Consider the following 22,877-nt stretch of genomic DNA (forward strand, 5'->3'; position numbering starts at 1 on the left):
ACCCGGGAATCTCCTTAACTTCTAACAGGACAAAACATACGTATACCCGCCAGCCCTATCCCTAACATACGTTCAAGGTCGCAAGCCACCTTACGCTCCAGCAGCTCGGACATTTGCGCCACCAACCAACTGCCCGGATCAGGTAGTTACACTACTAACGTTATTGCTTCAGCTGAGCATCAGCCACTACACTGCCCACTCGCCCGTCAAAAGACGCCAGTCAATCTCTGCGTCGACTCCTGGATCCCATCCTATCCTGTCTGGGGCCTTTGGCTTCCTATGGGCCACGCGACCACCAGCGCTTCTCCCCAGTCGCACGGCCCCGCCATCATCTTCTTCTTACTATAATAAGAGGCTCAATGGCTACCTCTGAGGCAGCCGCTTTGTCAACCTCAACGGACCTAGTACACGACGCCGCATACCTAGATTCACTCGTGCCTCCAACCAAGCAACGCTTTCATGAGATTGCTCAGATACAAGCAGAAAAAGAAGGAGAAACACGCAAGAAAATAAAGGCGCAAACGATGCTTCCCGCCGACTCGGCACATCCGCTAGACGAGCACGGTCAAGATGCAGCGGCCAGAGTGATTCAAAAGACCTTCCGAGGCTACCGTGCCCGGAGAGAAATGGACGGCTTTAGCATCAATCCCAGTACGCGCTGGGCCGCCGCCGTCCGTGACGCTCAGTTTCGTGAGACAAACCGTCCACGGCCGCGCCCTGTCTCACAAGCCGCGACCGTCGCCAGAGAAACACTACCTCCTGCGGCCGGCGCTCGCCAGAATTGGAGAAAGGTAGGCATGGTGGCCTTTCGGGCTGGCCATGACGCCTCGGACAGTGAATCGGACTCGGACTCGGAAAGCACGAACGGGACCACTCCGGAAGACAAAGCCGCCAAGAGACAGAAGCGCCAGGCCGATAACGCGAAGCGCCGAACGGAAGCTCTCACCATGGGGCTGCAGTATTTTCTGGAATTGATTGATGTTAAGCATCGCTACGGGGCTAATTTGAAAGTATACCACGAGGAGTGGAAGAAATCTGAAGCCCAGGAGAATTTCTTCTACTGGCTCGACTACGGCGCGGGTCACGAACTGAATATGGAGGCCTGCCCTCGTGAGCAGCTAGAGCGCGAACGGGTCCGATACTTGTCACGGGAAGAGCGACAATACTATCTGGTCAAGATCGATACCGAGGGAAGACTGTGCTGGGCCAAGAATGGCGCAAGGATCGACACGACGGAGCTGTTCAAGGACAGTATCCATGGTATTGTTCCAGCTGACGATACTACACCAGCATTCACGCCATCCGCCAAGCACTTGACAGACAACTCTGATTCCGACTCAGATTCTTCTCTTGAATCGAGGCGAGAAGCTGAGCGTGCCGCCAAATATGCCACCCCAGAGTTTGACAATGCCTCCGGTGTCAAAAAAATACACCACCTGTCAACATCTACCATCATCAACAAGCTGCTGCGCAAGACTATCAGCAAGAATTGCTGGATATTCGTCGCCGATACCAATTTCCGACTCTACGTCGGCCTCAAGGACTCCGGCGCCTTTCAGCACTCGTCCTTTCTGCAAGGCGGCCGCATATCCGCAGCTGGCCTCATCAAGATCAAAAACGGGCGCCTGCAGTCACTATCTCCTCTGAGCGGCCACTACCGGCCACCGTCTTCCAATTTTCGAGCTTTTTTGCACAGTTTGAAGGCGGAGGGCGTTGATACGAGCCACCTGACGATTTCCAAGTCATATGCGGTGCTGCTCGGGTTGGAGACGTATATCAAGACGACGAAGATGAGCAAGAGCTTTGTGGATAAGCTGCTACAGAAAAAGCCAAAGGAATCAGATGCCAGGTTGGCGCAGAAGGCGATGAAGAAGCTTGACATCAAGGGAGGTGAATAAAACGGATGCTCATTGTTAAACTATTTTGTGCTTCATCGTGCGGGTAGCATGCGCCTCAGGGATTGCTGGTTTTCCGGGTTGTTTTGGAATGCTGATGGAATTACGTTGGAAACAACACACTCACAATACATACATCAAAAGCATGATTTTTGAGATATCAATAAATCGCTTTGAACCTCGAATATCTCGAACACCTGCGCGGCTTGAGGATGTTCAGGATCTAGGTAACATGTCGAGGGTAGCGAACAAGTCTTGTACAACATTAGATTGTTTACCTGGTTTTAAGTCGCGTCAGTGGATGAAAGTCCTGAAGCACCACCGACAGCTCGCCGATTACAGGCACTGGCCCCTGTAAGCTCGCTGTTGCCCGGGCACGGGCCACTGTAGGGGACCAGTAAATTCGCCTTGCTAGCGCTCAAACACGCCGCTAGCCTTTCGCTATAGGGGCACCAAGTTCTTTTGTTTGGGCGGATCCGCATCATCACTTCACGGTTTTACGCGGGCGGCCTGCGAGTTTTCGACGAAAAAACCGGCCAATTTCTGCGCGAAAAGCATCACGCACCTGTCGCGCGAGCGACATCACCACCTTGCCAAGTACAATGCCAGGCCGCTGCAATATCGTCAATGGCTTCCGTCACCCGCTCGACCCGGCGACCTGAAGGCTTCCCACCTCACATCAATGGGCTCGCCCCCATGGCACGCGCGACGCCGACCCTCTTCCACCACCCGCCATCGCAGCAACAGCCGCAAGCACGTCGCACGAAACGCGGCATCGAGGCCACCGCCGGGCACGAATTTTCCGCGACGAGCAACACGAAGAAGACGAGGATCGCCGTCGAGATCCGAGCTCGACCCGTCGCCGCCGTCGTCGCCGCACCACAGCAGAAGGTGCAGGCCCCCCTCCCAACACCACCCCAGCAGCCTCCTCCCGCAGTAGCGGTAGCGGCTGCCCCTACTGCTGCGCCGGGCAACAAGCTCGGCCTGCCGCACGCCGAAGCAGATCCCAACGTGCCAAAGCACAAGGCAAAAGCCATCAATGGCATCAAGCACGAGCTGGATAGGCTCCAGCCCGACATGGCTGGTACAAAACAACCCGGTCGAGAGCCTGGCCGCAAGCTCCGGTCCCAGGAGGCCACTCGATTCAAGAGCGACCTCTCCGCCTACTTTCCAGATTATGACGAGGTCATTGGCAACGAGCCCAAAGAACAACGTATGTAAAGATCCACAATGTCCTTTTTTTTGACCCCAAGATGGCCTTTCAATGTACTGACAGCTGCTGCAGATTTGTTAAACATGGATACACCCATCATAATCATCGACTCCAGTACTCGACGCGTCCCCCAAGCTGGCCCCTCACAACCACAACCGGAAGTGTTTCCTGTGAGAGGCTATGGTGATGCACTATACACCGATGTTGTCGATGCGCAACAAATAGACTTTGGCTTTTTGGAAGCACAGTACAAAAATAGAGCACTGGAGGACCCTCTCCCAGACACGACGTTTGAGCCAATACACCGACGAGCCGAGAGGGTTGAGAGATCAATACGGAACACAGAAAAAGGGCGCGCTCAACACGAAAAAGATCAGATCATCCGCTTGTTAGAAGGCCTGCAAGGCCACGACTGGCTTAGAGTCATGGGTGTCAGTGGAATCACCGAGACCAAGAAAAAGATGTTTGAACCTGCGCGGGCTCATTTCATCAAAGGCTGTCAAGGTATCCTCGATAAGTTCAAAAACTGGAGCTTGGAAGAAAAGCGTCGAAAGTTGGAACGAGAACGGACACTGGCTGAACAAGCCCAAGAAGAACTGAGAGAAGCCGCGGCGAGTGAAGAGGTAGCAGACGAGGACATGGACGATGTCGAGGAGAGCACCGCGACCAACCAAAGTAGAAGTGAAGATGGGGGCGGCGTCGATGAAGATGACGACACTACCATGAACTCACAAGATAACACCAGTGAAGCCTCCTCATCGTCGCCGGCGAAGCAGTTACGGCAAGAAGCGATGGCTCGCTCAAAGATCACTGCAGCGAAGCGTCCCCGGTCTGATTCGGCAGCCACAGCAACGAAGCAATCAGAGACCCCCAAAGAATTCAAATCATTTTTTAGCAAGAAGTATGAGCGTGATGGAGCGCTCAACAGACACCGTCGAGCTGGAAGAAACGTCATGGCCTGGGGCCATCCGATACCGGACATTCCCCAGATGGACTTTAACTTGCCAGAAGACTATCGTGATGACGAGCTTCTGAAGGCTAGAGCCAGGAAAAGGAGACGAGAGAGGCGGTCCAAGCCGTGATATACATTCTCCCTTATCTTCTTCGGTCTCTGACGGTGATTCGTGCCTGGCGTGGCGACCTTGATTTAGCAGCATATTTCTTCGCAATGGCGTTCGGTTTTGTACATGACATTTTGGGAGGAATTATTTAGGGAGGTTCATGGTGGCGCATCGGAATTTATTAATCTCTCCCGTCGGCGCAATCATAGATACGGAGGCTGAAGCCACACTGCAGCAATGTAACAACAATATTTTCTCTTCTTATTTTCACGCCTCATTCAGCAGTTTCAGCAGTTCTGGCCCCAGCGCTTGCTATACTAATAAGCTAGAAAAATGAGAACTCGAAAAGTTCAATGGATAAACCTCAAGATTCGGAACAGATGAAAAGCAAATATTAAAGCTCGATTGAACAGTAGTAATCTGCAGCGGCGTAGTATTTTGCTGATGGTTTTCCAAGGAATAATACCGAGTTTGTATGAGGTGGTGCTGCTGAGTCGCAGGTAGCAGTTGGCCCGTGCGTTAGCTTCGTGAACCAGACGCGGCTGGCAACTTGACTGCTTCATCACCACCACTGGAGCACCACACCCCATCGCGACAAGCAGTGCAACACCGTGGAGGCAGCCAGCCCTCTGCCCGCGCGAAACCTGCGGAGAATAAACCGAATCTATCTCTTATCCGCACAGCTGAGCTGCGCGCTCCCTCCGAAAACAGCTTGCGATGCTAGCCTAACTTTGCTGCGCGCGCGAACCCCCTCGACAACGACGCCGTCGACACTACTCGCACCAAGTGGTGCCGGGCCCCCAGTCCTTTGTGGCACTTGGGAATTTATTAAAAGGGCGGCCGGATTTCAATCTGTGGCCCTTTCCACTTTCCACAACCGCGAAGATGGACAGTGAATCGGAACGGCCCTTTGCGCAAAGCGGCAACGACGACTTGCCCCCCGTCGACGATCTCCCTGTGAAGGAATATTTTATCCTCAAGCAAGAGGTTAGCCTCACAGTGGACTTTCGCGACAGATGCATTCATGGCACTACCGACGTATTCCTCGTGACTTTTAACGATAAGGTGGAGGAAGTTTTCCTTGACGCGGCACAATGCGAAATCGATACGAACCGAATCACCATCGCCGAGATGCGTGAAGTGAACGGCGAAGCGATTGAGGGACAAAGGAGAAGGGCCGCAGCGGAATACAACGACCCGTACAAGAAGCTCTCGCAGCCCCAGGGCTGGAACTGGAGAGTCGAACATTACGATCTGCGTCGCATTCGCGCCCGGGGAGTTTTTCACACCCGAAAATCGGACGTGCCCGCTGAAAATAGAGAATTTGAGGGGTGCACGCCGGCCTATGGGTCACTGAAGGTGAAGCTGCGCGGCAGGGACGACAGAGATCGCCCGAGGTTGATCGTTAGGAAGTCAATGTCGAATCTTGACGCCCCGGACAAGTCGCACAAGCAATACAAAATCACCATCCCCTTTGTTAACAGGAACCCTCGCGACGGACTGCATTTCGTCGGAGTGGACTCTCTGGACAGCCGCTTCACGCACATGTACACCCGACACTCGATTCAGCCGGGCACCGCGAGCTGCATCTTCCCCTGCGTCGACGACCACGGCTCGCGATGTGACTGGCGCGTCTCGATCAAGCACCCCCGGACCCTCGGAGACGCCTTGCAACAAGCGTTGGCGACTAAGAAGGAATCCAACTCTCTCGATCGGTCGTTCAAACTGGCTGAAGAAGACAAGCTTCGGGAAATGTCTGTGGTGTGTTCGGGCTTTCTCGTGGAGGAGACGACAGACCCGGATGACGAGTCCATGAAAATCATGACGTTTGAACCGGAGAAGAAGGTGTCGGTACAAAAATTAGGATTTGCGGTTGGTCCGTTTGAACACATCGACTTGTCTTCCGAATTTCGAACAGAGGAGGACGAGGTCAAGCTTGGCATGAGCGCTCTGAAAATCCACGCCTATTGCCTACCGGGAAGGGGAGACTGGGTGAGACACACCTCTGCGGCACTTACGATGGCCGCAGACTTCCTCACCTACACGTTTGCCCGATACCCATTTTCCAACTTCAAGCTTTGCTTTGTCGACGATTTGGTTGATGATACGGTGTCATTGCACTCGCTAGCATTCGCAAGCAATCGCTTGCTATACCCGGAAGACGTCATTGATACCGAAATCGAGGTCACGAGGCAACTTGTCCTCACATTAACATCCCAATGGATTGGTATCAACATGATACCCAACGCGCGGAGCGACCTGTGGCTTGTAGTGGGCATGGCTTACTACATGACCGATTTGTTCATGAAGCGCATTTGTGGAAATAACGAATATCGCTTCCGCATGAAGACAATGTCAGATAAGCTTACCGAGCTCGATGTTGGTCGTCCTTCCATCTTTGATCTCGGCGCCAACCTGCACCTTGATGGTGGGGAAATGAACTTCATGACACTCAAGTCCCCTCTTGTTTTCTTCATCCTGGATAAGCGTATGAACAAGGCATCTGGTGGCCACGGACTGACCAGAGTGCTACAAAAGCTTCTGACGCGTGCGCAAATAGAGGGCAGTGACAAGTCAAGCATTTTGGACACGGAGAAATTCAAGACGTTGTGTGAAAAGGGATCTAGATACCGTCTAGAAACCTTCTGGAACCAATGGGTTTATGGATCCGGCTGTCCGAGATTCGATGTGAAGGCACGATTCAACAAGAAGAGGCTTTGTGTCGAATTGACATTGAGTCAAGTTCAGCTCCACAAGGCAAAGAAACCGCAGCTTGAAAAAGACGACTTTTTGCGAGAAATCAAGGAGCGACGAGCTGAAGTACCTCTTGGAGATATTCAACCGCTGTTTACCGGCCCCATGACTGTACGAATTCACGAGGCCGACGGAACCCCATACGAGCACATTCTGGAGATTCGCGAGGATGCTACAAGAGCCACAAAGTTCGAGATCCCTTATAATACGAAATATAAGCGACTCAAGCGAACACGGCGAATGAAGGAGAAGCATGTTGGCCAAAACTTGGAAATTGCGGAGAACAACGACGATGCTTTGCTCTATTGTCTCGGTGACGTGTTGCAAAGCCCCGAGGATCAGCGCGACTGGGAGCTGATTGACTGGGACCCCGAGACTGAGCGAAAAATGGACCAGGAGTCTTATGAATGGATCCGCTTGGATGCCGATTTCGAGTGGGCATCTGACATGACGCGGACTTTGGAGCCGTACATGTACGTGTCGCAGCTGCAACAAGACAGGGATGTTGTTGCACAGCAAGACGCCATGCTCTACCTGGCCCAAGGTCCCCTTCATCCGATTGCCTCTGGTTTCCTAGTGCGAACACTTGTTGACCGGCGATATTTCCATGGAATTCGGACAATGGCGGCTGCTGCCTTGACTCGACAGTCTAACATCAAAGACATTCCATTATTAGGAATGCGTCAGCTCATGCGAGCGTTCCGAGAAATGTACTGCTACGAAAATGTGAACCAGCCTCGCCCGAATGACTTTACCGACAAGAAGCAATACAATGTTCGCTGTGCGATTATCAAGGCGATTTCTGAGGTCCGCGACCACACCAACAAGTGTCCTATGGAAGCGCGCCGCTTCATTCTCGACCAACTTCGCTTAAACAACAATGAGGGCAATCCATACTCGGACCACTTTTACATTGCTTTCCTCGTTAAATCGCTTTCTATCTCGCTTGTTCCGTCCAAACAGGATGACTGGCTCACTCGGCAAAATAGGATTCCCAACGAGGAGGAGAACGCGTTCCTGGAGGAAGCTCTGGAGCAAATCGAACGAGTCCTGCGCCGTGACGAATGGACCAACTCGTACCAAAATACTTGGACGCTGGCAGGATTAGATGCAAAACAGCGTTTGATGAAGGCGGAAGTGATTCCCAAAAACTTTGTCGATTTCGGACAGTACCTTTTGGATGGAACTAGAGATTTGATCCGCATTAAGTGCTTCGAAGCCTTGATTGACCTTGGCGGGATGATGGACCCTACATTCTTCAGTTTCATGATGTATTCGTTCATGACAGATCGGTCTCCCTACGTCCGATCAAAGCTGATTGCCGCCCTTGCTCGGGGACTTGCTGCCATCGCATTTGGAGAGCACACAAAGGCCACCAAGGTTGAACCTTCTGCTGTTGATGACGGGGATGGCCTATTGCTTGTACAAGACAGTGCACAAGAAATCGAAGCGAGGAAAGAAATGTTTGCTCGCAAGGAAAACTTGGACTCTGCCCTGAAAGCTTTGAGGAAGGAGATGGAAGAGACTTATGCAGCCGATGAGAGGCATTTCAGCACGGCCATGCGCAGAGCCCTGGACCACCCGGACCTAGGTCGGATGGAGGTGGAGAATCTTCTGGACCTGGCTTCCATGATGTTTGAGGAGGCGCAGAGCTGGGTTCTGACCCTGACTCTGCCCAAGCGCTGGAAGGCGGAGCGACCGGTTCAGCAACTTACGAACCGCCTGCTTGTCAACTTCAAGTCTTACTACAAGATTAAGCCAAACGTCTCGCTTCCAGCCGTGGTAGCAGCGCCGATTCCAGCGCCGATTCTAAACGGCGGGGCTGATGCCAAGAAGCTCGCCAGGACTCCGTCCATCAAGATCAGCACCAAGCCGTCCATTTCTAGTCTCCCAAGGCAATCGTCTAAGCCACCGCTTGTTCTGGATAGCATCACTGCTATCAGCCAACCTCGAGCAAATGGGTCGCCGGCGTCTACCCCGATCCCGGTTGCCAAGCGACCCCGGCCAGACAAGGAAGAGCATGCGCCACCTGCGCCTAAACGCCCCAAGACGGGCATACCCGGGGGGGCCAAGGGGGTTTGGAAAAAGAGCCGAATAGTCACTCTCAAGACCTCGAACCCCAAGAGACTGGCCGTTATCTTGGGCAAGTCTTTGTCCCCTAGCCCGGCTCCGGCCCCGGTCAGGACAGCTCTGCCGGGAAGTTCGCGACCCGAGTCATCCGCCGAGAGCACTCCTCTCAAGATTCGCAAGCCGCTCCCTTCAGGCGACGTTGTTCGACGACCTCTGCCCACGAGCAACGCCGCATCCCTGCAGACGCCTGCGCCGAAGCCCAAGATCAGTGTCAGCACAGGTTCCACGCCGGCTGCTGTGAGGGCGGTTTCCACACCAGTCGCCGCCTCGGTAGGTGCGGGAAGAAGCCCCGCGCCGGAGACGCCATCAAGCGCGGTATCGTCGCGGCCCAAGATCAAAATCATTCGAAAGCCACAGCCCCCGCCGGCGGCGTAGAAGCCTGACCTGACCGGCTGTGAGATTGCGCCGCGGCGCAGGATCAAATCATTTGGAAGAAGAAACCCCCACTGGCGGCGTAGAAGTCTGACCTGACCGGTGAGAAACTGCAGTTAGGAGGCGAATAGGTGAAACTGAGCGTGTGGATTGGATGGGCCTGTATTTTAATTATGTTCTTCTTTTCGCTGGCGTTATTGGAGCATCATAGGAGTAAGGAATATGCGCTGCTGGTAGTCTTTCGAGAATGCATTTTAATATCGGGGTATTTCAATTTCTTGCCTCCAATGTGAAGACATTCGATGTGAAGCAATTCAACGTGAAGCCAATCAATGTCAAGTCATTCAATGTCAAGCCATGTGAAGCAATCGGCATTGAGGTGCAACCAACACCTGTTTAGGATTAGCGCACAGCTTCAGCGGCTAGCGTCGCAGCTTCCGCATTTGACTGATAAAGAACTCTTATCAGCACGTGATGCGGAACTGTCCGCGCTAAAAGGCTTGTTGTGTAATGGGCTCCAGATCTGGTCCTGGCCGGCTGCCCTCCATCCTGGCGAGCTTCCTTCCCAGGTTCTGCACCCAAAAGCAAGGGTTGGCATTTTGTTTCCCGACCCCCTCCACCACGCATCCTGTTTCCTTTGCAACTGCTTTTTATCCCGAAATTTTCTCATCTGCACGAGGGGTCTTGATCTCCATGTAGATTTTCGCCAGCCTAGCTGTGCCCCCCTCGAGCTGTGAGTTTGCCTTTCTCTTTTCTCTTGCGATCGCGCGACAAGACCCTCCTGAGCTTTTGCGTCGTCGGCTGGCCGAAAAACGGGCGAGCCACGCCGACTCTCGTTTCGCATCCAGCGCATGCGGTAGCGAATCGGAAGTCGGGATTGGGACATTGATTGAACGAGAGCGACGTGTGGCTAATTTTTTTCCCGCCGTCGCTGCAGAGACCATGAACAGCAACCAGGGCCACCACGGCCAAGCCGGCGGCGGCGCGCCCTACGACCGCGACCGCGAAATGGACGACCGACATCGTGCCCTCCAGCAGCACGAGGAGATGGCGAGACGCGACCAGGAGCGCGAGCGCGAGGCCGCCGACCACCGATTCCAATCACCACACCAGAGCAGTGCCGGATCGATACCCATACACCAGCCGGTTGCATCGCGCATCCCCGGCGCGATACACAGCCCGGGCGGCCTCCTTGCTAACCACAACGGAAGCACGTCTGCCATGCCGATGAGCGGACCCCCGGGTCCGATGCAAAGCTACGGCGCGCCCCCCCCGCCGCTGCCGAACGACCACGCGCGTCCCCTCCAGCACGGCGTCGGCGGCCAGCATCAGGGTTACGGACCCATACCTCACGGACAGCCCGCGCAGGGCGGACCGCCGCCGCCGCCTCCCGGCAGCGGCTCGGTGTTCGGCGGCCCTCTGCAACAGCAGCCGCAGCAACAGCTGCCACCAGACGCCCAGCGGCCTGGGCAGCCGGGCGCACCCATGGTTAATGTACCAGCAGGTGGTCCTCAGATTCAGGGCGGCATTACTCAGGGCCAGCAGCCCATCCTAAATGTAAGAAGATTGGAATGGGAAAATACCCCTCCTTGCTTTTTTGGTGCGACGAGCGAGCGTACGGGCTCCTCTGGTCGTCCATGCCTGAAATCTGCCCTCGCGAAGACTGTCGTCCACGAAATGCAGAGTACTAACGCGCCGTCACAGGATGCGTTGACATATCTAGACCAGGTCAAGGTTCAGTTCCATGACCAACCTGACGTATATAATCGTTTCCTCGACATAATGAAGGACTTCAAATCACAGGCGTAAGTGCTGATTCTAGTACTTGTGTGATAACATAGTTAACATGGTACCTACAGTATAGATACACCTGGCGTCATTAACCGCGTCTCAGAGCTATTCGCTGGCCACCCCAACCTCATTCAGGGCTTCAACACATTTCTACCTCCGGGGTACAGAATCGAGTGCGGCGCTGGTAACGACCCCAATACCATTCGAGTTACTACGCCCATGGGTACCACTGTCCAAAGCATTGCTGGACGGGGTGGCCCTCCTGATGGTCACGGCCCCGGCCAGCCCATCTTCCCTGAGCAGCGTGGTTCCCAGTGGCCTCAGAGGTCACCGGAGGCTAATTTCAGTGCCCCTGCTCAGAATGGCGGCAGCCTTTTCGTGCAAGCGGCCGCCCAGAGTGGTGGCTACGAAGCCACGGGACACCGCGCCGGCTCGCAAGCTCCTGCTCAGGCTGGCGCTAATGCGGCTACTGGGCGTAGCACGCCTGGACCAGCCGGGCTTAATGGCGCTGCAGCAGCGGCTCAGGCAGGCATGGAGCGACGCGGCCCTGTCGAGTTCAACCACGCCATTAGCTATGTCAACAAGATCAAAAACCGATTCCAGGACAAGCCGGATATATACAAACAGTTCTTGGAGATCTTGCAAACCTACCAGCGAGAGCAGAAGCCCATACAGGATGTATATGCGCAGGTTACGACACTCTTCAATGCCGCGCCTGACCTGCTGGAAGACTTCAAGCAGTTTCTCCCGGAGACCGCCGGTCAGGCAAAGGCGGCCGGTGGCCGAGCTGAAGATGGCATGGCTGGCGGCGCTGGCCAGCAACCCGGTGCCAGAGACGGACAGAAGATGCCTCCACTGGGTAGCTTCGCCCCCCCAGCCAGCGCCAGCAAGGACAAGAAACGCGCAAGAAATGATAAGCAGGCTGCTGGGGGAGTTCCCCTGCTCGCCGAGGTTACGTCGCAGCCCCGTCTACAAGCTGTAGCTGTCAACGGCAAGAGGCCGAAACTGAGCCACGCCCGCGGCACCCTGGATGGCTCGACGATTGAACCTACCTTGACACCGGTGATGCCCGAGCCATATCCTCCTCGATCATCTGGTACGTCCAACATGGATGAGCTTGCATTCTTTGAAAAGGTCAAGAAGTTCCTCAGCAACCGGTCGTCCATGAACGAGTTCTTGAAACTTTGCAATCTTTACAGTCAAAATATCATTGACAGAAACACACTTTTCCACAAAGGCAGTGTCTTTATCCAGTCTAACCCCGACCTGTTGGCTTTCTGGAAATCGTGGGTGGGCTTTGATGTCCACGATGTAATGATCGACAACCGTCCCGCCCCACCTACCGACAAGCTCTCTCTGAGTAACTGCCGGGGATACGGTCCCAGCTACAGACTCCTGCCTAAGCGGGAGCGTCTTAAGCCTTGCAGCGGGCGCGATGAACTATGCAACTCGGTTCTCAACGATGAGTGGGCCTCGCACCCAACATGGGCAAGTGAGGATTCCGGGTTCGTTGCCCATCGAAAGAACCAGTTTGAAGAGGGACTTCATCGCATTGAGGAAGAGCGCCATGACTACGATTTCTTCATCGAGGCTAATCTCAAGTGTATCCAACTCCTGGAGCCCATTGCCCAGCAGATGCTAGCCATGACACCGTCCGAGAGAGATTCCTTCAGCATGCCCGGCGCTCTTGCTGGCCAGAGCACCTCAATTTTCAAGCGTATTTGCAAGAAAATTTACGGGGAGCGAGGCATCGATGTCGTCAACGACCTGTACAGCGATCCTTTTGCCGTTGTTCCGATCCTGCTGGCCAGAATGAAGCAAAAAGACGAGGAGTGGCGTTTCTCTCAGCGAGAGTGGGCTAAAGTATGGCACAATCAGACGGAGAATATGCACCTTAAGAGTCTTGATCACATGGGCATCTTGGTCAAATCGACAGATAAGCGCAATCTTACTGCCAAGCACCTGGTTGATGTCATCAAGACCAAGCATGAGGAGCAGCGCCGTGAGAGAGCGCTCAAAGGCAAGGCTCCTCGCCATCAGTCCGCCTGGAGCTTTTCTGATAAGGAGGTCGTCATGGACCTGTTACGCATGATGATGCTCTATAGTATGCACAATGCTCAGCATAGTACGCAGGAAAAGGAGCGGATCTTGGAGTTTTTCGAGATGTTCATTCCTGCCTTCTTTGAACTGCCCGAAGAAGTGGTTCAGGAGCGGGTGCCTAGGATGCAGCCGGAATCTGGCGACGAAGAAATCGAGGATAACACACCTGCTGAGTTGTCAAATGGCCGGAGCCGTAGGAACGGAAAGAAGGGCGATCTGCTTAGGGGGGTACTCGATCCAGGCCGCATCGGCAGCAAGCCTCGAGGCCAGAAGGAAGACAGCACGTCGGGGAGCAAGGAGACAACGCCCGACGTCAACTCGACCAATGACGAAGAAATGGCCGACGCGCCTGATGAAGCTCCTGCTCCCGATATGTCGAACGAGCGCTGGATGCCGAGTGTGCCCAAGGCTGTCGTGACCGGTTCCGATAACGGCCTGTTGGACGGCGACGGCGAACTCAAGGCTGATGGGTTTTTTAGCCGGCCTTGGTACAATTTCTTCTGCAACCAAACATTGTTTGTGTTTTTCAGCATCTTCCACCAACTATACGAGCGTCTTCAGGATATCAAGGGCAGTCGTGACAACGTCACTAAGGAAATCGAGCGACTGAGCCGCCGCCTGCCTGCCAAGGAGATTGGCTTAATCGAGAACCACATGGACTTCTTTGCCCCCGAAGACGACCCCTCCGTCTTTTGGCCGAAAACCGTGGAGCTCATTGAGGATTATATCACTGGCGAGATTGACGAGAACCGTTACCAGGATGTCATGCGACACTACTACCTCCGCAATGGTTGGAAACTGTACACCATCCAAGATCTTCTGAAAACACTGTGCCGGCTTGCACTCACTTGCAGCAGCACTGATGTCAAGGAGAAGACGCCGGACCTCATCCACCAGTATCTCAACAGCCGCGAGAAGGAGGAGACCAGCTACCAGACCGAGATAAGCGCCAGGAAGTTTGCTGAGAAGTGTGTCAAGGATGGTGATATTTTCGTCATTTGTTGGGTAAGTAACTCGTTTGCTCGTCACGCACGCGCATGCGCTAACAATTTGTGCAGTTCCCGCAGAAATCAGAGGCCACTGTACGCTGGCTGCAGCGCGACGACACCACTTTCTACATGGACGAGATGAAGCTTCGCGAGAGATGGCAATACTACATTTCCTCCTTCATCCGCGTCGAACCCACCGAGGGTGTCCCACGCAGAGGACTGCATAGGGTGATTCTTACGCGGAACATCCCTTCGGGCGATGCGGAGTCGGACGGGGAGAGAATCCCGAAGCCGGTCGCGTATGATGAGGGCCTGGCCATCTCCATCTGCCTGACAAGCTCCAAGATGATTTGGACGCCCGGCACTTCCGAGTACTTCATCTATGACCACGCACCGAAGACCAAAGAGGGCCGCGAGCGCCGCGACAAGTTCGCTGCCGCCCTCAGTGCCCACCGCGAGAGCAAGCTGCTCGAGAAGATGGTGCACAACCCAGCATGGACCAAGGACATGAGCCCTGAGGAGGTCCAGGAGCAGAACAAGAACTTTCGCCGGTGGATGGACGACGGCATCGCGCCTCCGGCGCCGGGTGGGAAGCCCGAGACGCAATAGTGGTCTTTCTGGCTCAGCCTACCTTAGGACGGCATGCTACCTTGGGACGAATGAGACTGCGGGAGGAAGAAGTACTGCTGCTCGTCTCTTGCAGGGGCCGTGCTTGTTAATTCTTTCTTGGGGAGGTAGGGAAAGTTGGGATCAAAGTTGCCTTCCCAATCTCTTGCGTGTATTCTCTCTCTCCCACGCGTTTTGGAATTATTCGTTGAAAGGGGAGGGATATTCATTATGCTCGTTGCCCCAGTGTCTCTCTTGTTACGTCATCTATGTTTTATTGATTGCTTTCTTTTTGGTCTTGTTTTGCTCTGCTAGCAATGAGAAATTATACCGGGAATTTTGGAATTACGAGTTTTACTCAAAGTCAGCACACTGCTTTCGTATAGCACGGAGACCTTCAAAAACGAGGGGACTTCGAGGAGGACTTTGTTTTGGGATCCCTCCGTGGAATCCTTTCGGTTTGGAGGTCTCTGAGGTTTTCAATCACTTGGGGTCCCCTTATTGTGTTATCATCTTTCGGTAGGAGTTGGTTTAGTTACGTTCGGTAACCTTTTCAATTGTCATTCTACTTTGTTGACTGATGTCACTTTAAAAACTTCGCTGCTACGAAAACGCAAACCCAGTGGTTCGATCTAGTCTTCATTAAATGTCTATAAGATTAACAGAGACTGCAATGGCATGTCCTGCTTTGAACGCCAAATTTCTTTTTGTGTGGGCTCCTGGAGCCTTGTTCGCAGAAAGAAACTCCCTTTCATTCAATCATGTAACTTTTGTTAGTAGCTCATGTTGAGCATTTACTGGAGATTCTCAATAACGAGAGCAGAGGCACCTCCGCCACCGTTGCAGATACCAACACACCCGACCTTGGCGTTCTTCTCCTTGAGGACAGAGGTGAGAGTGGTGAGGACGCGGGCGCCGGAGCAACCCAGGGGGTGGCCGATGGCGACGGAACCGCCATAGACGTTGACCTTGTCGGCGGACAGGTTGAGCTGCTTCATGTTGGCGAGAGCAACGACGGAGAAGGCCTCGTTAATCTCGTAAAAGTCGATGTCATTCTCGGTGAGGCCGGCGTGCTTGATGGCCTTGGGGATGGCGAGGGCAGGGGCGACGGTGAACCGCTCGGGTTCGCGCTCGGCATCACCCCAGCCGAGGATCTTGGCGATGGGCTTGAGGCCGAGCTCTTTGACCTTGGCCTCGGACATGAGGACGACAGCAGCGGCACCGTCGTTGATGGGGGCGGCATTGGGGGCGGTGATGGTGCCGTCCGACTTGAAAGCGGGGCGCATGGCCTTGAGCTTGTCCTCGTTGAGGTTCTTGACCTCGTCGTCCTTGTCTACAACGACGTTGGGCTTGCCGCGGCCGCCGGGAACCTCGACGGGGACAATCTCCTTGAAGAGGCCGGCGGCGGTGGCAGCCTGAGCCTTCTTGTACGAGTTGATGGCGTACTCGTCCTGAGCCTCACGGGACAGGTCGTTATCGGAGGCACAGAGCTCGCCAGCGAGACCCATGTGCTCTTTCTTGTAGGCGTCAGTCAGGCCGTCCTTGAGGACGCCATCGACGAGAGTCTGGTCGCCGTACTTGGCGCCTGTGCGGAGGTTGGGCAGGTAGTGAGGCGCGTTGGACATGGATTCGGTGCCGCCGGCGACAACGACGGAAGAGGTGCCGAGCATGATGTTCTGGGCGCCGAGGACGACAGCCTTGAGGGACGAGGCGCAGACCTTGTTGACGGTGGTGCAGATGGTCGACTGTGGGAGACCAGCGCCGATCGCGCACTGGCGGGCAGGGCCTTGGCCGAGACTGTTTGGTGGGTGACGGTCAGTAGAGGACAAGTAGAAGATAGGGAGATGGCGTACCCGGCGGAGAGCACATTGCCAAAGTAGACCTCATCGACTTCCTCGGGCTTGATGCCGGCACGCTCGACGGCGCCTAGGGTTGATTAGCTGCTGGGAGGGGCGTTGATTGGGAGAATGAGGGGCAGTTTGCTATACCCTTGATGGCGACGGAGCCGAGCTGAGTTGCGCTCAAGCTAGAGAGGGAGCTATTATTGTTGTCAGCGGGCCGTCTGTAGACTTGTGAAGAGATTATCGAGTAGTTGAGAAGTGTCGAGCAGTTGGGAGAAGAAAGGGTACGAACCCAAGAAACGAGCCGATGGGGGTTCGCGCGGCGGACACGATGTAGACGGGAGGAAGGTTTGACATTTTGACGGGCTATGAATAGGGTGTGTGTAAGGATGATAGAGGAGAGATATGAAGAAGAAAGATTAGCAAGGAGAAGTGCGAGGGGATGGTTAAAATAGAAAAAAAGGGGAAGCCACTGGAAGCGAGGAGCGAGTTTGTCTAATTATTGTAGTAAAACCGAGCAGCCCATGTACCGACCGCCTTGTCACTCGGGTTTCTCCAAGTTTTGGTGGGCAGTTAGTTAGTTGGTGGGAGGTGAGGGGCAGCTCTGGCCGTATTCGGACCACTTGCCGGCTGCTGAAGGCTTGGTACGCACGATGGCGGGCCGGGATTGAGCTATTTTTCTCCTAAAAAAATCTAGGGGAAATTCTGCAGCTTTATATATCAAAGATTGATAAGATCATATTGCCGCAGTGGATTTTTCACGGGCACCGTGCCTCCGCCTCATGCATGCATCGGCTGTTGTTGTTGTAAGTTGAGTTCGTCCCTTGACTCGTATACTATAGTAGTACGACCCAACCGATCTGCCCCGTCGCTGCTGGCGCCAGTCTTAGTAAGGTAATTGCAGCCCTGAAGAGCGCTGAGCCCCTGCTAATTTTCCCTCTTTAACAGGGAAGTTGTTAGCGGACTTGGCGGCTACGATAAGGCCCCCTAATCTCCACGTGACGCATCGCGACTGCTAGCAGAGGTCTAGCAGAGCTCGAAAAAGTTACCCATGCGCGCCGCGCCGATTAGAGCAACAGCGCCTGTCCGTTTTCCAGCAGCCATTGACCCCTGCTGTTGTACATATCTCGAGGCAAGATGGATGATCTCTACGATGAGTGAGTATTGTCCTTGGACCCCGCCATAAAGTCTCTGCGCTGACCCCGTCGCGACTAGGTTCGGTAACTTCATAGGCGAGGAAGTCGAGTCGGACGCCGGCTCCGACGCGGGCGTGGACGCCGCTGATTATGTCTTTGATGACGCTGCTGGTGATATCCAAGATGAGGATGAGCTTATGGAGGTGGACGGTGAGTTGCGCCTTGCGATGCGCCACTGACTCGACGGGCATCAAGCTAACAGTAACGTCAACGCGTGCAGATGGTCCTTCAAATGCAGTCATTCTCCATGAGGACAAACAATACTACCCGACTGCCGAGCAGGTATATGGCCAGGATGTCGAAACGCGTGTCGAGGAGGAGGATGCGCAGCCTCTCACGCAGCCCATCATTGCACCGATCGAGACGAAAAAGTTTACCATCGAAGAGGACGACCTCCCACCCGTGTACTACAGCCGCGAGTTCATGTCGGACTTGATGAATTTTCCTGAGCAAATACGAAACGTCGCGCTCGCTGGTCACCTGCATCACGGAAAGACGGCCTTTACCGACATGCTTGTTCTGGAAACACACGACATTCTTGAAAAGCTTGACAAGAGAGTCGGCCGAAAGCGTGATGAGGCGCTCCGATACACAGATATTCACATCCTCGAGCGCGAGCGCGGCGTCTCTCTCAAATCTTCACCGATGAGCTTTGTGCTGCCCAACTCCAAGGGAAAGTCGCACTTGGTCAATGTCATTGACACGCCTGGCCACGTCAACTTTGTTGACGAGGTCGCTGCGGCTTTCCGACTTGTCGACGGTGTCTGCTTGGTGGTCGATGTGGTGGAGGGCGTGCAGGTGAATGCGGAACAAATCATTAAGCATGCCGTGCTGCAAGACCTGCCACTTACGCTGATCGTCAACAAAATGGACCGCCTCATTGTCGAGCTGAGGTTGCCGCCCAAGGACGCGTATTTTAAGCTGAAGCACGTTATTGAGGAAGTCAATACGATAATCGCAAACACCGCACCCGCCACATCCGCGGCAAAGCGTGTCAGCCCCGAAAAGGGCAATGTGCTCTTTGCTTGCACCGATCTGGGCTGGTGCTTTACACTACAGTCATTCGCCAAAATGTATGCGGATAGCTATGGCGACATCAACGCCCAAGACTTGGCGAAGCGTCTGTGGGGAGACGTCTACTTCAACCCCAAAAAGCGAACATTTTCACGGAAACCACTCGAGGATAGAGCCGCGAGATCATTCGTCCACTTTGTCTTGGAGCCTATTTACAAAATCTTTACACATTCCATCAGCGACAGCCCAGAGGACCTGCGGCCTGTCCTAGAGTCTCTAGGAATCCAGCTGAAACCCGCGCAATACAAGGCAGATGCTAAGGTCATTCTGAAACTTGTGTGCGAGCAGTTCTTTGGGCCTTCTACCGGCTTCGTCGACATGCTTGTGCAGCATGTACCTTCGCCAGTTGAGTCGGCACAACGGTTACTGGAGCGTCATTACACTGGCCCGCTGGATAGCAAGGTGGCCCGCTCTATGCTGGAGTGCGACCAGGATGGGCCCCTTGTCATACACGTTGCTAAGCTCTTCAACAAACCCGACGCCAAGAGTTTCTATTCTTTTGGCCGAGTCTTGAGCGGAACCGCGCGCCCTGGTGTGCGGGTTCGAGTATTAGGAGAAGGATACTCTCTTGATGACGAGGAAGATATGACGACGACAGCGATCAACCAAGTATTTATTGGTCAAACGAGATATAACATACCCACTGACGGCGTGCCTGCTGGTAACCTCGTGCTACTGGACGGAGTTGACAACTCCATAGTCAAGACAGCCACGATTGTGCCGCCCACGCTGGAAGACGATGAGGACGCGTACATCTTTAAACCCGTCAGCCACTTTACAGAGTCAGTTCTCAAGGTTGCTGTTGAACCCATCAACCCTTCAGAACTGCCCAAGATGCTTGATGGGTTACGAAAGGTTCAAAAGTCCTATCCCCTCCTCGACACCAAAGTTGAGGAGTCCGGCGAGCACATTATCATCGGCACTGGCGAGCTCTACATGGACTGTGTCCTGCACGACTTGCGCCGTCTCTACGCGGACATGGATATCAAGGTGTCTGATCCTGTAACGAGGTTCTGCGAGACTGTTGTGGAGACTTCAGCCACCAAGTGCTACGCCAATACGCCGAACAAGAAGAACAAGATTACTATGGTAGCCGAGCAACTCGATAAGGGCATCTCGACCGACATTGAGACGGGGGCCGTCAAGATCCGCGACCCCATCAAGAAGACGGCCAAGTTCTTCGAGGAGCGGCATGGGTGGGATAAGCTGGCGGCGCGCAGCATCTGGGCGTTTGGTCCAGATGAGGCCGGCCCCAACATCCTCCAAGACGACACGCTGCCCACGGAAGTGGACAAGAAGCTGCTCAACACGGTGCGCGAGTCGATCCGGCAGGGCTTTAGCTGGGCGACACGCGAGGGCCCGCTGTGCGAGGAGCCGATCCGCAACACCAAGTTCAAGCTGACGGACATTGTGCTCGCGAGCGAGGCCATCTTCCGCGGCGGCGGCCAGGTAATCCCGACGGCCCGCCGCGCATGCTACTCGTCGTTCCTCATGGCGTCGCCACGGCTCATGGAGCCCGTGTACGCCGTGTCCGTCACCGGCCCCGAGGACTCGTACATGGAGGTGTACAACGTGCTGGCGCGCCGCCGGGGCCACGTGCTCTCGGACGGCCCCGTCGCGGGCACGCCGCTGTATCGCGTCAACGGCCTGCTGCCCGTCGTCGACTCGTTCGGCTTCGAGACGGACCTGCGCATCCGCACGCAGGGCAGCGCCATGGTCGCCCTCGTGTTCGACTCGTGGAGCGTAGTCCCCGGCGATCCCCTCGACCGCGAGCAGGTCATCCGCCCCCTGCAGCCGGCCACCGCCCAGGCCACCGCCCGCGACTTCGTCCTCAAGACGCGCCGCCGCAAGGGCCTTAGCGAGGACGTGAGCGTCAAGACGTTCCTCGAGCCCGAGTTCTACCAGAGCCTGATGGAGAGTGGCATGCTCGGCGAGCTGTGAACTGGGGAGGGGAATCTTTGACAGAGGAAGGGGGGAGCTGTATGATTTTTGTTTTTGCTACAAGGACCAGGGAAAAAAAATCTGCGATTTGGTTGCGAGACAATCTAGTTTAGGCCTCGGCGTACGGTCTTGGGAGTTGTATTTTTTGATAGCTGCTATATAGGGGCAATACAGAAACCACGTGCATTACACTCTGAGACTTGCTATCGTTCGTACATTCTGGCTCTGTTGAGCATATTGGGTATGTGCAAGTATGCGTCCGTGTGCGCGTCTGTGTACGATGTTCGCGGCGCTTCCGCGATGAGTGTGCGGCCGCAATCAACAACATCAAGGCACAAGTGTGCTGCAGGACAGCCCGCCAGCTGCCTGGCATCTCCGAGGTAGCAGTTTCAGTACCCAGAGCATACATAGAAAGGCCCTCTCGGGCGCGGCCGCCTTTGCTTTTTGACGCGGGCACTCGAAGCGGGCAGCCCAACCCACCTTGGAGCGCTCTTTGCCCCGGCAGTGGACGCGCAGCCGCATCTGTTTTACAACAGGTTGTGTCTCCATCCACGAGAGATCGCTCTGACTTTCTCTCTCTCTCCCTCTCTCCCCTGGCTCAACACCCACACCGCTGTTCAGTAGCACGTCTCCAGCATCTTGTCCAGCACGCCCCGGAGGGAGTCGTTCTCGAGCGCCGCGGCCACGCGCTCCTTGTCCGCGAGCTGCTTGTTGACCTGGTCGTCCTGCACGTGCGTGCTCTCCTTGCAGCGCACGTCGACGCGGTAGTTGGGCGGCAGCGCGCGCTCGAGGCGCACCCGCACGGCGAGACCGAGGATCGTCGCCAGCGAGCAGTGCGTGATGGTCGGGGTGATCTCGACGAAGACGTCGACCAGCGGCGGTGCCGCCGCCGACGCAGCGGAGGAAAACGACGGCGGCGGTGGCGTCAGATGAATGTCGGCGAGGTTGATGACGGACAGCTGGCCGAGCGAGACGGGATGTTCGGGGTCGGTGATGGTAGAGATGAGGTCTGTTTCGTTGTCAAGATGACGGAGTTAGCCACCGCCAATGCCAATATGCAGATGGTACGGTCAGGCACGCATACCATAGATTTCTTGCTCGTCAATCGGTTCCGGAGCGGCATCGTCGTCATAGTCGAGGAGGCCGGCATCGGCGCCGCCGCCGCCGGCGCGGGGCCAGGCCACGGCCGCGCCGTAGTCGTCGCCGCAAAACGGGCTCGACAGGTACGGCGGCCGCGCAAAGATGATGTCGGCGTACTTGGAGTCGGGGCCCCGGCGGGGGACGATCTTATGCTTGCGCGTGGGCAGCTCCGAGGCGCTGAGGACCGTCGGGTTGGCGTTATCGAGCGCGGCGGGTGACATGGCTGATGGAGGGGTTCAAAGCAGCGATTCGGAGCTTTGACGAGTCTCTCTGAGGACTATAGGCTTCGGGATAGGGTTTCGCGGAATTGGGTGAGTGGATATTCGCCCTCATATAGATAGAATCAGGCTGTGGTTTGCGTCTTTACCTCGCATAGACGTGGTTGTTGAGATTGTCTTTTTGGTGTCCCGCACAATCTGGTGATGCAATTGTCGTGTGCTGAGTAGACTACACTTGCCCCGCTATTTTACACCTGCCATAGCCAGTCACATGGCCATAATAAGTAATGCCTTCGATACTAGATTAACAAGTACAGCAGCTGCATTGTGACAAGAATGCTGCGCGCCGACAAATAATCAAACCTACTCGTCTAGGCGACATATCACCGAGTCATCGTGGCTTCATCTGTGGCCCAGCATCATACCAGCCAAGCTAGATTCAAAACTTGGCGTCTTGCACATCCCAGTACAGCAGACGCAAACAAAGATCCGTTCTTTTCCAAAAGGTCGCCGACATTTCGCTCGTCAAAAAGTCCCCAGTCTCCCCCAGTTCACT

At 54.9% G+C, this 22,877-nt stretch overlaps 7 protein-coding genes across 7 annotated transcripts; 5 read left to right on the forward strand and 2 right to left on the reverse strand.

The window, feature by feature from the left end:
* Positions 1–524: 524 nt before the first annotated feature.
* ISF_05266 (IQ calmodulin-binding protein) lies at positions 525–1,898 on the forward strand (the record flags this gene model as incomplete). Its single annotated transcript, XM_018848871.1, has 1 exon — positions 525–1,898. One exon carries the CDS (start codon positions 525–527, stop codon positions 1,896–1,898), a length of 1,374 nt encoding a protein of 457 aa, XP_018704007.1.
* A 624-nt stretch (positions 1,899–2,522) lies between these two features.
* On the forward strand, positions 2,523–4,190 carry ISF_05267 (hypothetical protein; the record flags this gene model as incomplete). The annotated part of the gene is made up of 2 exons (XM_018848872.1): positions 2,523–3,108; positions 3,181–4,190. 2 exons carry the CDS (start codon positions 2,523–2,525, stop codon positions 4,188–4,190), a joined length of 1,596 nt encoding a protein of 531 aa, XP_018704008.1.
* An 864-nt stretch (positions 4,191–5,054) lies between these two features.
* ISF_05268 (transcription initiation factor) lies at positions 5,055–9,428 on the forward strand (the record flags this gene model as incomplete). Its single annotated transcript, XM_018848873.1, has 1 exon — positions 5,055–9,428. The coding sequence occupies one exon, from the start codon at positions 5,055–5,057 to the stop codon at positions 9,426–9,428; it is 4,374 nt and encodes a 1,457-aa protein (XP_018704009.1).
* A 939-nt stretch (positions 9,429–10,367) lies between these two features.
* Positions 10,368–14,914, forward strand: ISF_05269 (Histone deacetylase interacting; the record flags this gene model as incomplete). Its single annotated transcript, XM_018848874.1, has 4 exons — positions 10,368–10,982; positions 11,130–11,230; positions 11,285–14,321; positions 14,375–14,914. 4 exons carry the CDS (start codon positions 10,368–10,370, stop codon positions 14,912–14,914), a joined length of 4,293 nt encoding a protein of 1,430 aa, XP_018704010.1.
* Positions 14,915–15,705: 791 nt separating this feature from the next.
* On the reverse strand, positions 15,706–17,109 carry ISF_05270 (acetyl-CoA acetyltransferase; the record flags this gene model as incomplete). The annotated part of the gene is made up of 4 exons (XM_018848875.1): positions 15,706–16,708; positions 16,765–16,837; positions 16,900–16,949; positions 17,045–17,109. The coding sequence occupies 4 exons, from the start codon at positions 17,107–17,109 to the stop codon at positions 15,706–15,708; spliced, it is 1,191 nt and encodes a 396-aa protein (XP_018704011.1).
* A 780-nt stretch (positions 17,110–17,889) lies between these two features.
* ISF_05271 (U5 small nuclear ribonucleoprotein component) lies at positions 17,890–20,963 on the forward strand (the record flags this gene model as incomplete). The annotated part of the gene is made up of 3 exons (XM_018848876.1): positions 17,890–17,909; positions 17,968–18,098; positions 18,169–20,963. 3 exons carry the CDS (start codon positions 17,890–17,892, stop codon positions 20,961–20,963), a joined length of 2,946 nt encoding a protein of 981 aa, XP_018704012.1.
* Positions 20,964–21,580: 617 nt separating this feature from the next.
* Positions 21,581–22,324, reverse strand: ISF_05272 (hypothetical protein; the record flags this gene model as incomplete). The annotated part of the gene is made up of 2 exons (XM_018848877.1): positions 21,581–21,972; positions 22,048–22,324. The coding sequence occupies 2 exons, from the start codon at positions 22,322–22,324 to the stop codon at positions 21,581–21,583; spliced, it is 669 nt and encodes a 222-aa protein (XP_018704013.1).
* Between the last annotated feature and the right edge of the window lie 553 nt (positions 22,325–22,877).

The sequence above is a fragment of the Cordyceps fumosorosea genome (genome assembly GCF_001636725.1).
Source record: "Cordyceps fumosorosea ARSEF 2679 chromosome Unknown scaffold_12, whole genome shotgun sequence".
Lineage (NCBI taxonomy): Eukaryota > Fungi > Ascomycota > Sordariomycetes > Hypocreales > Cordycipitaceae > Cordyceps > Cordyceps fumosorosea.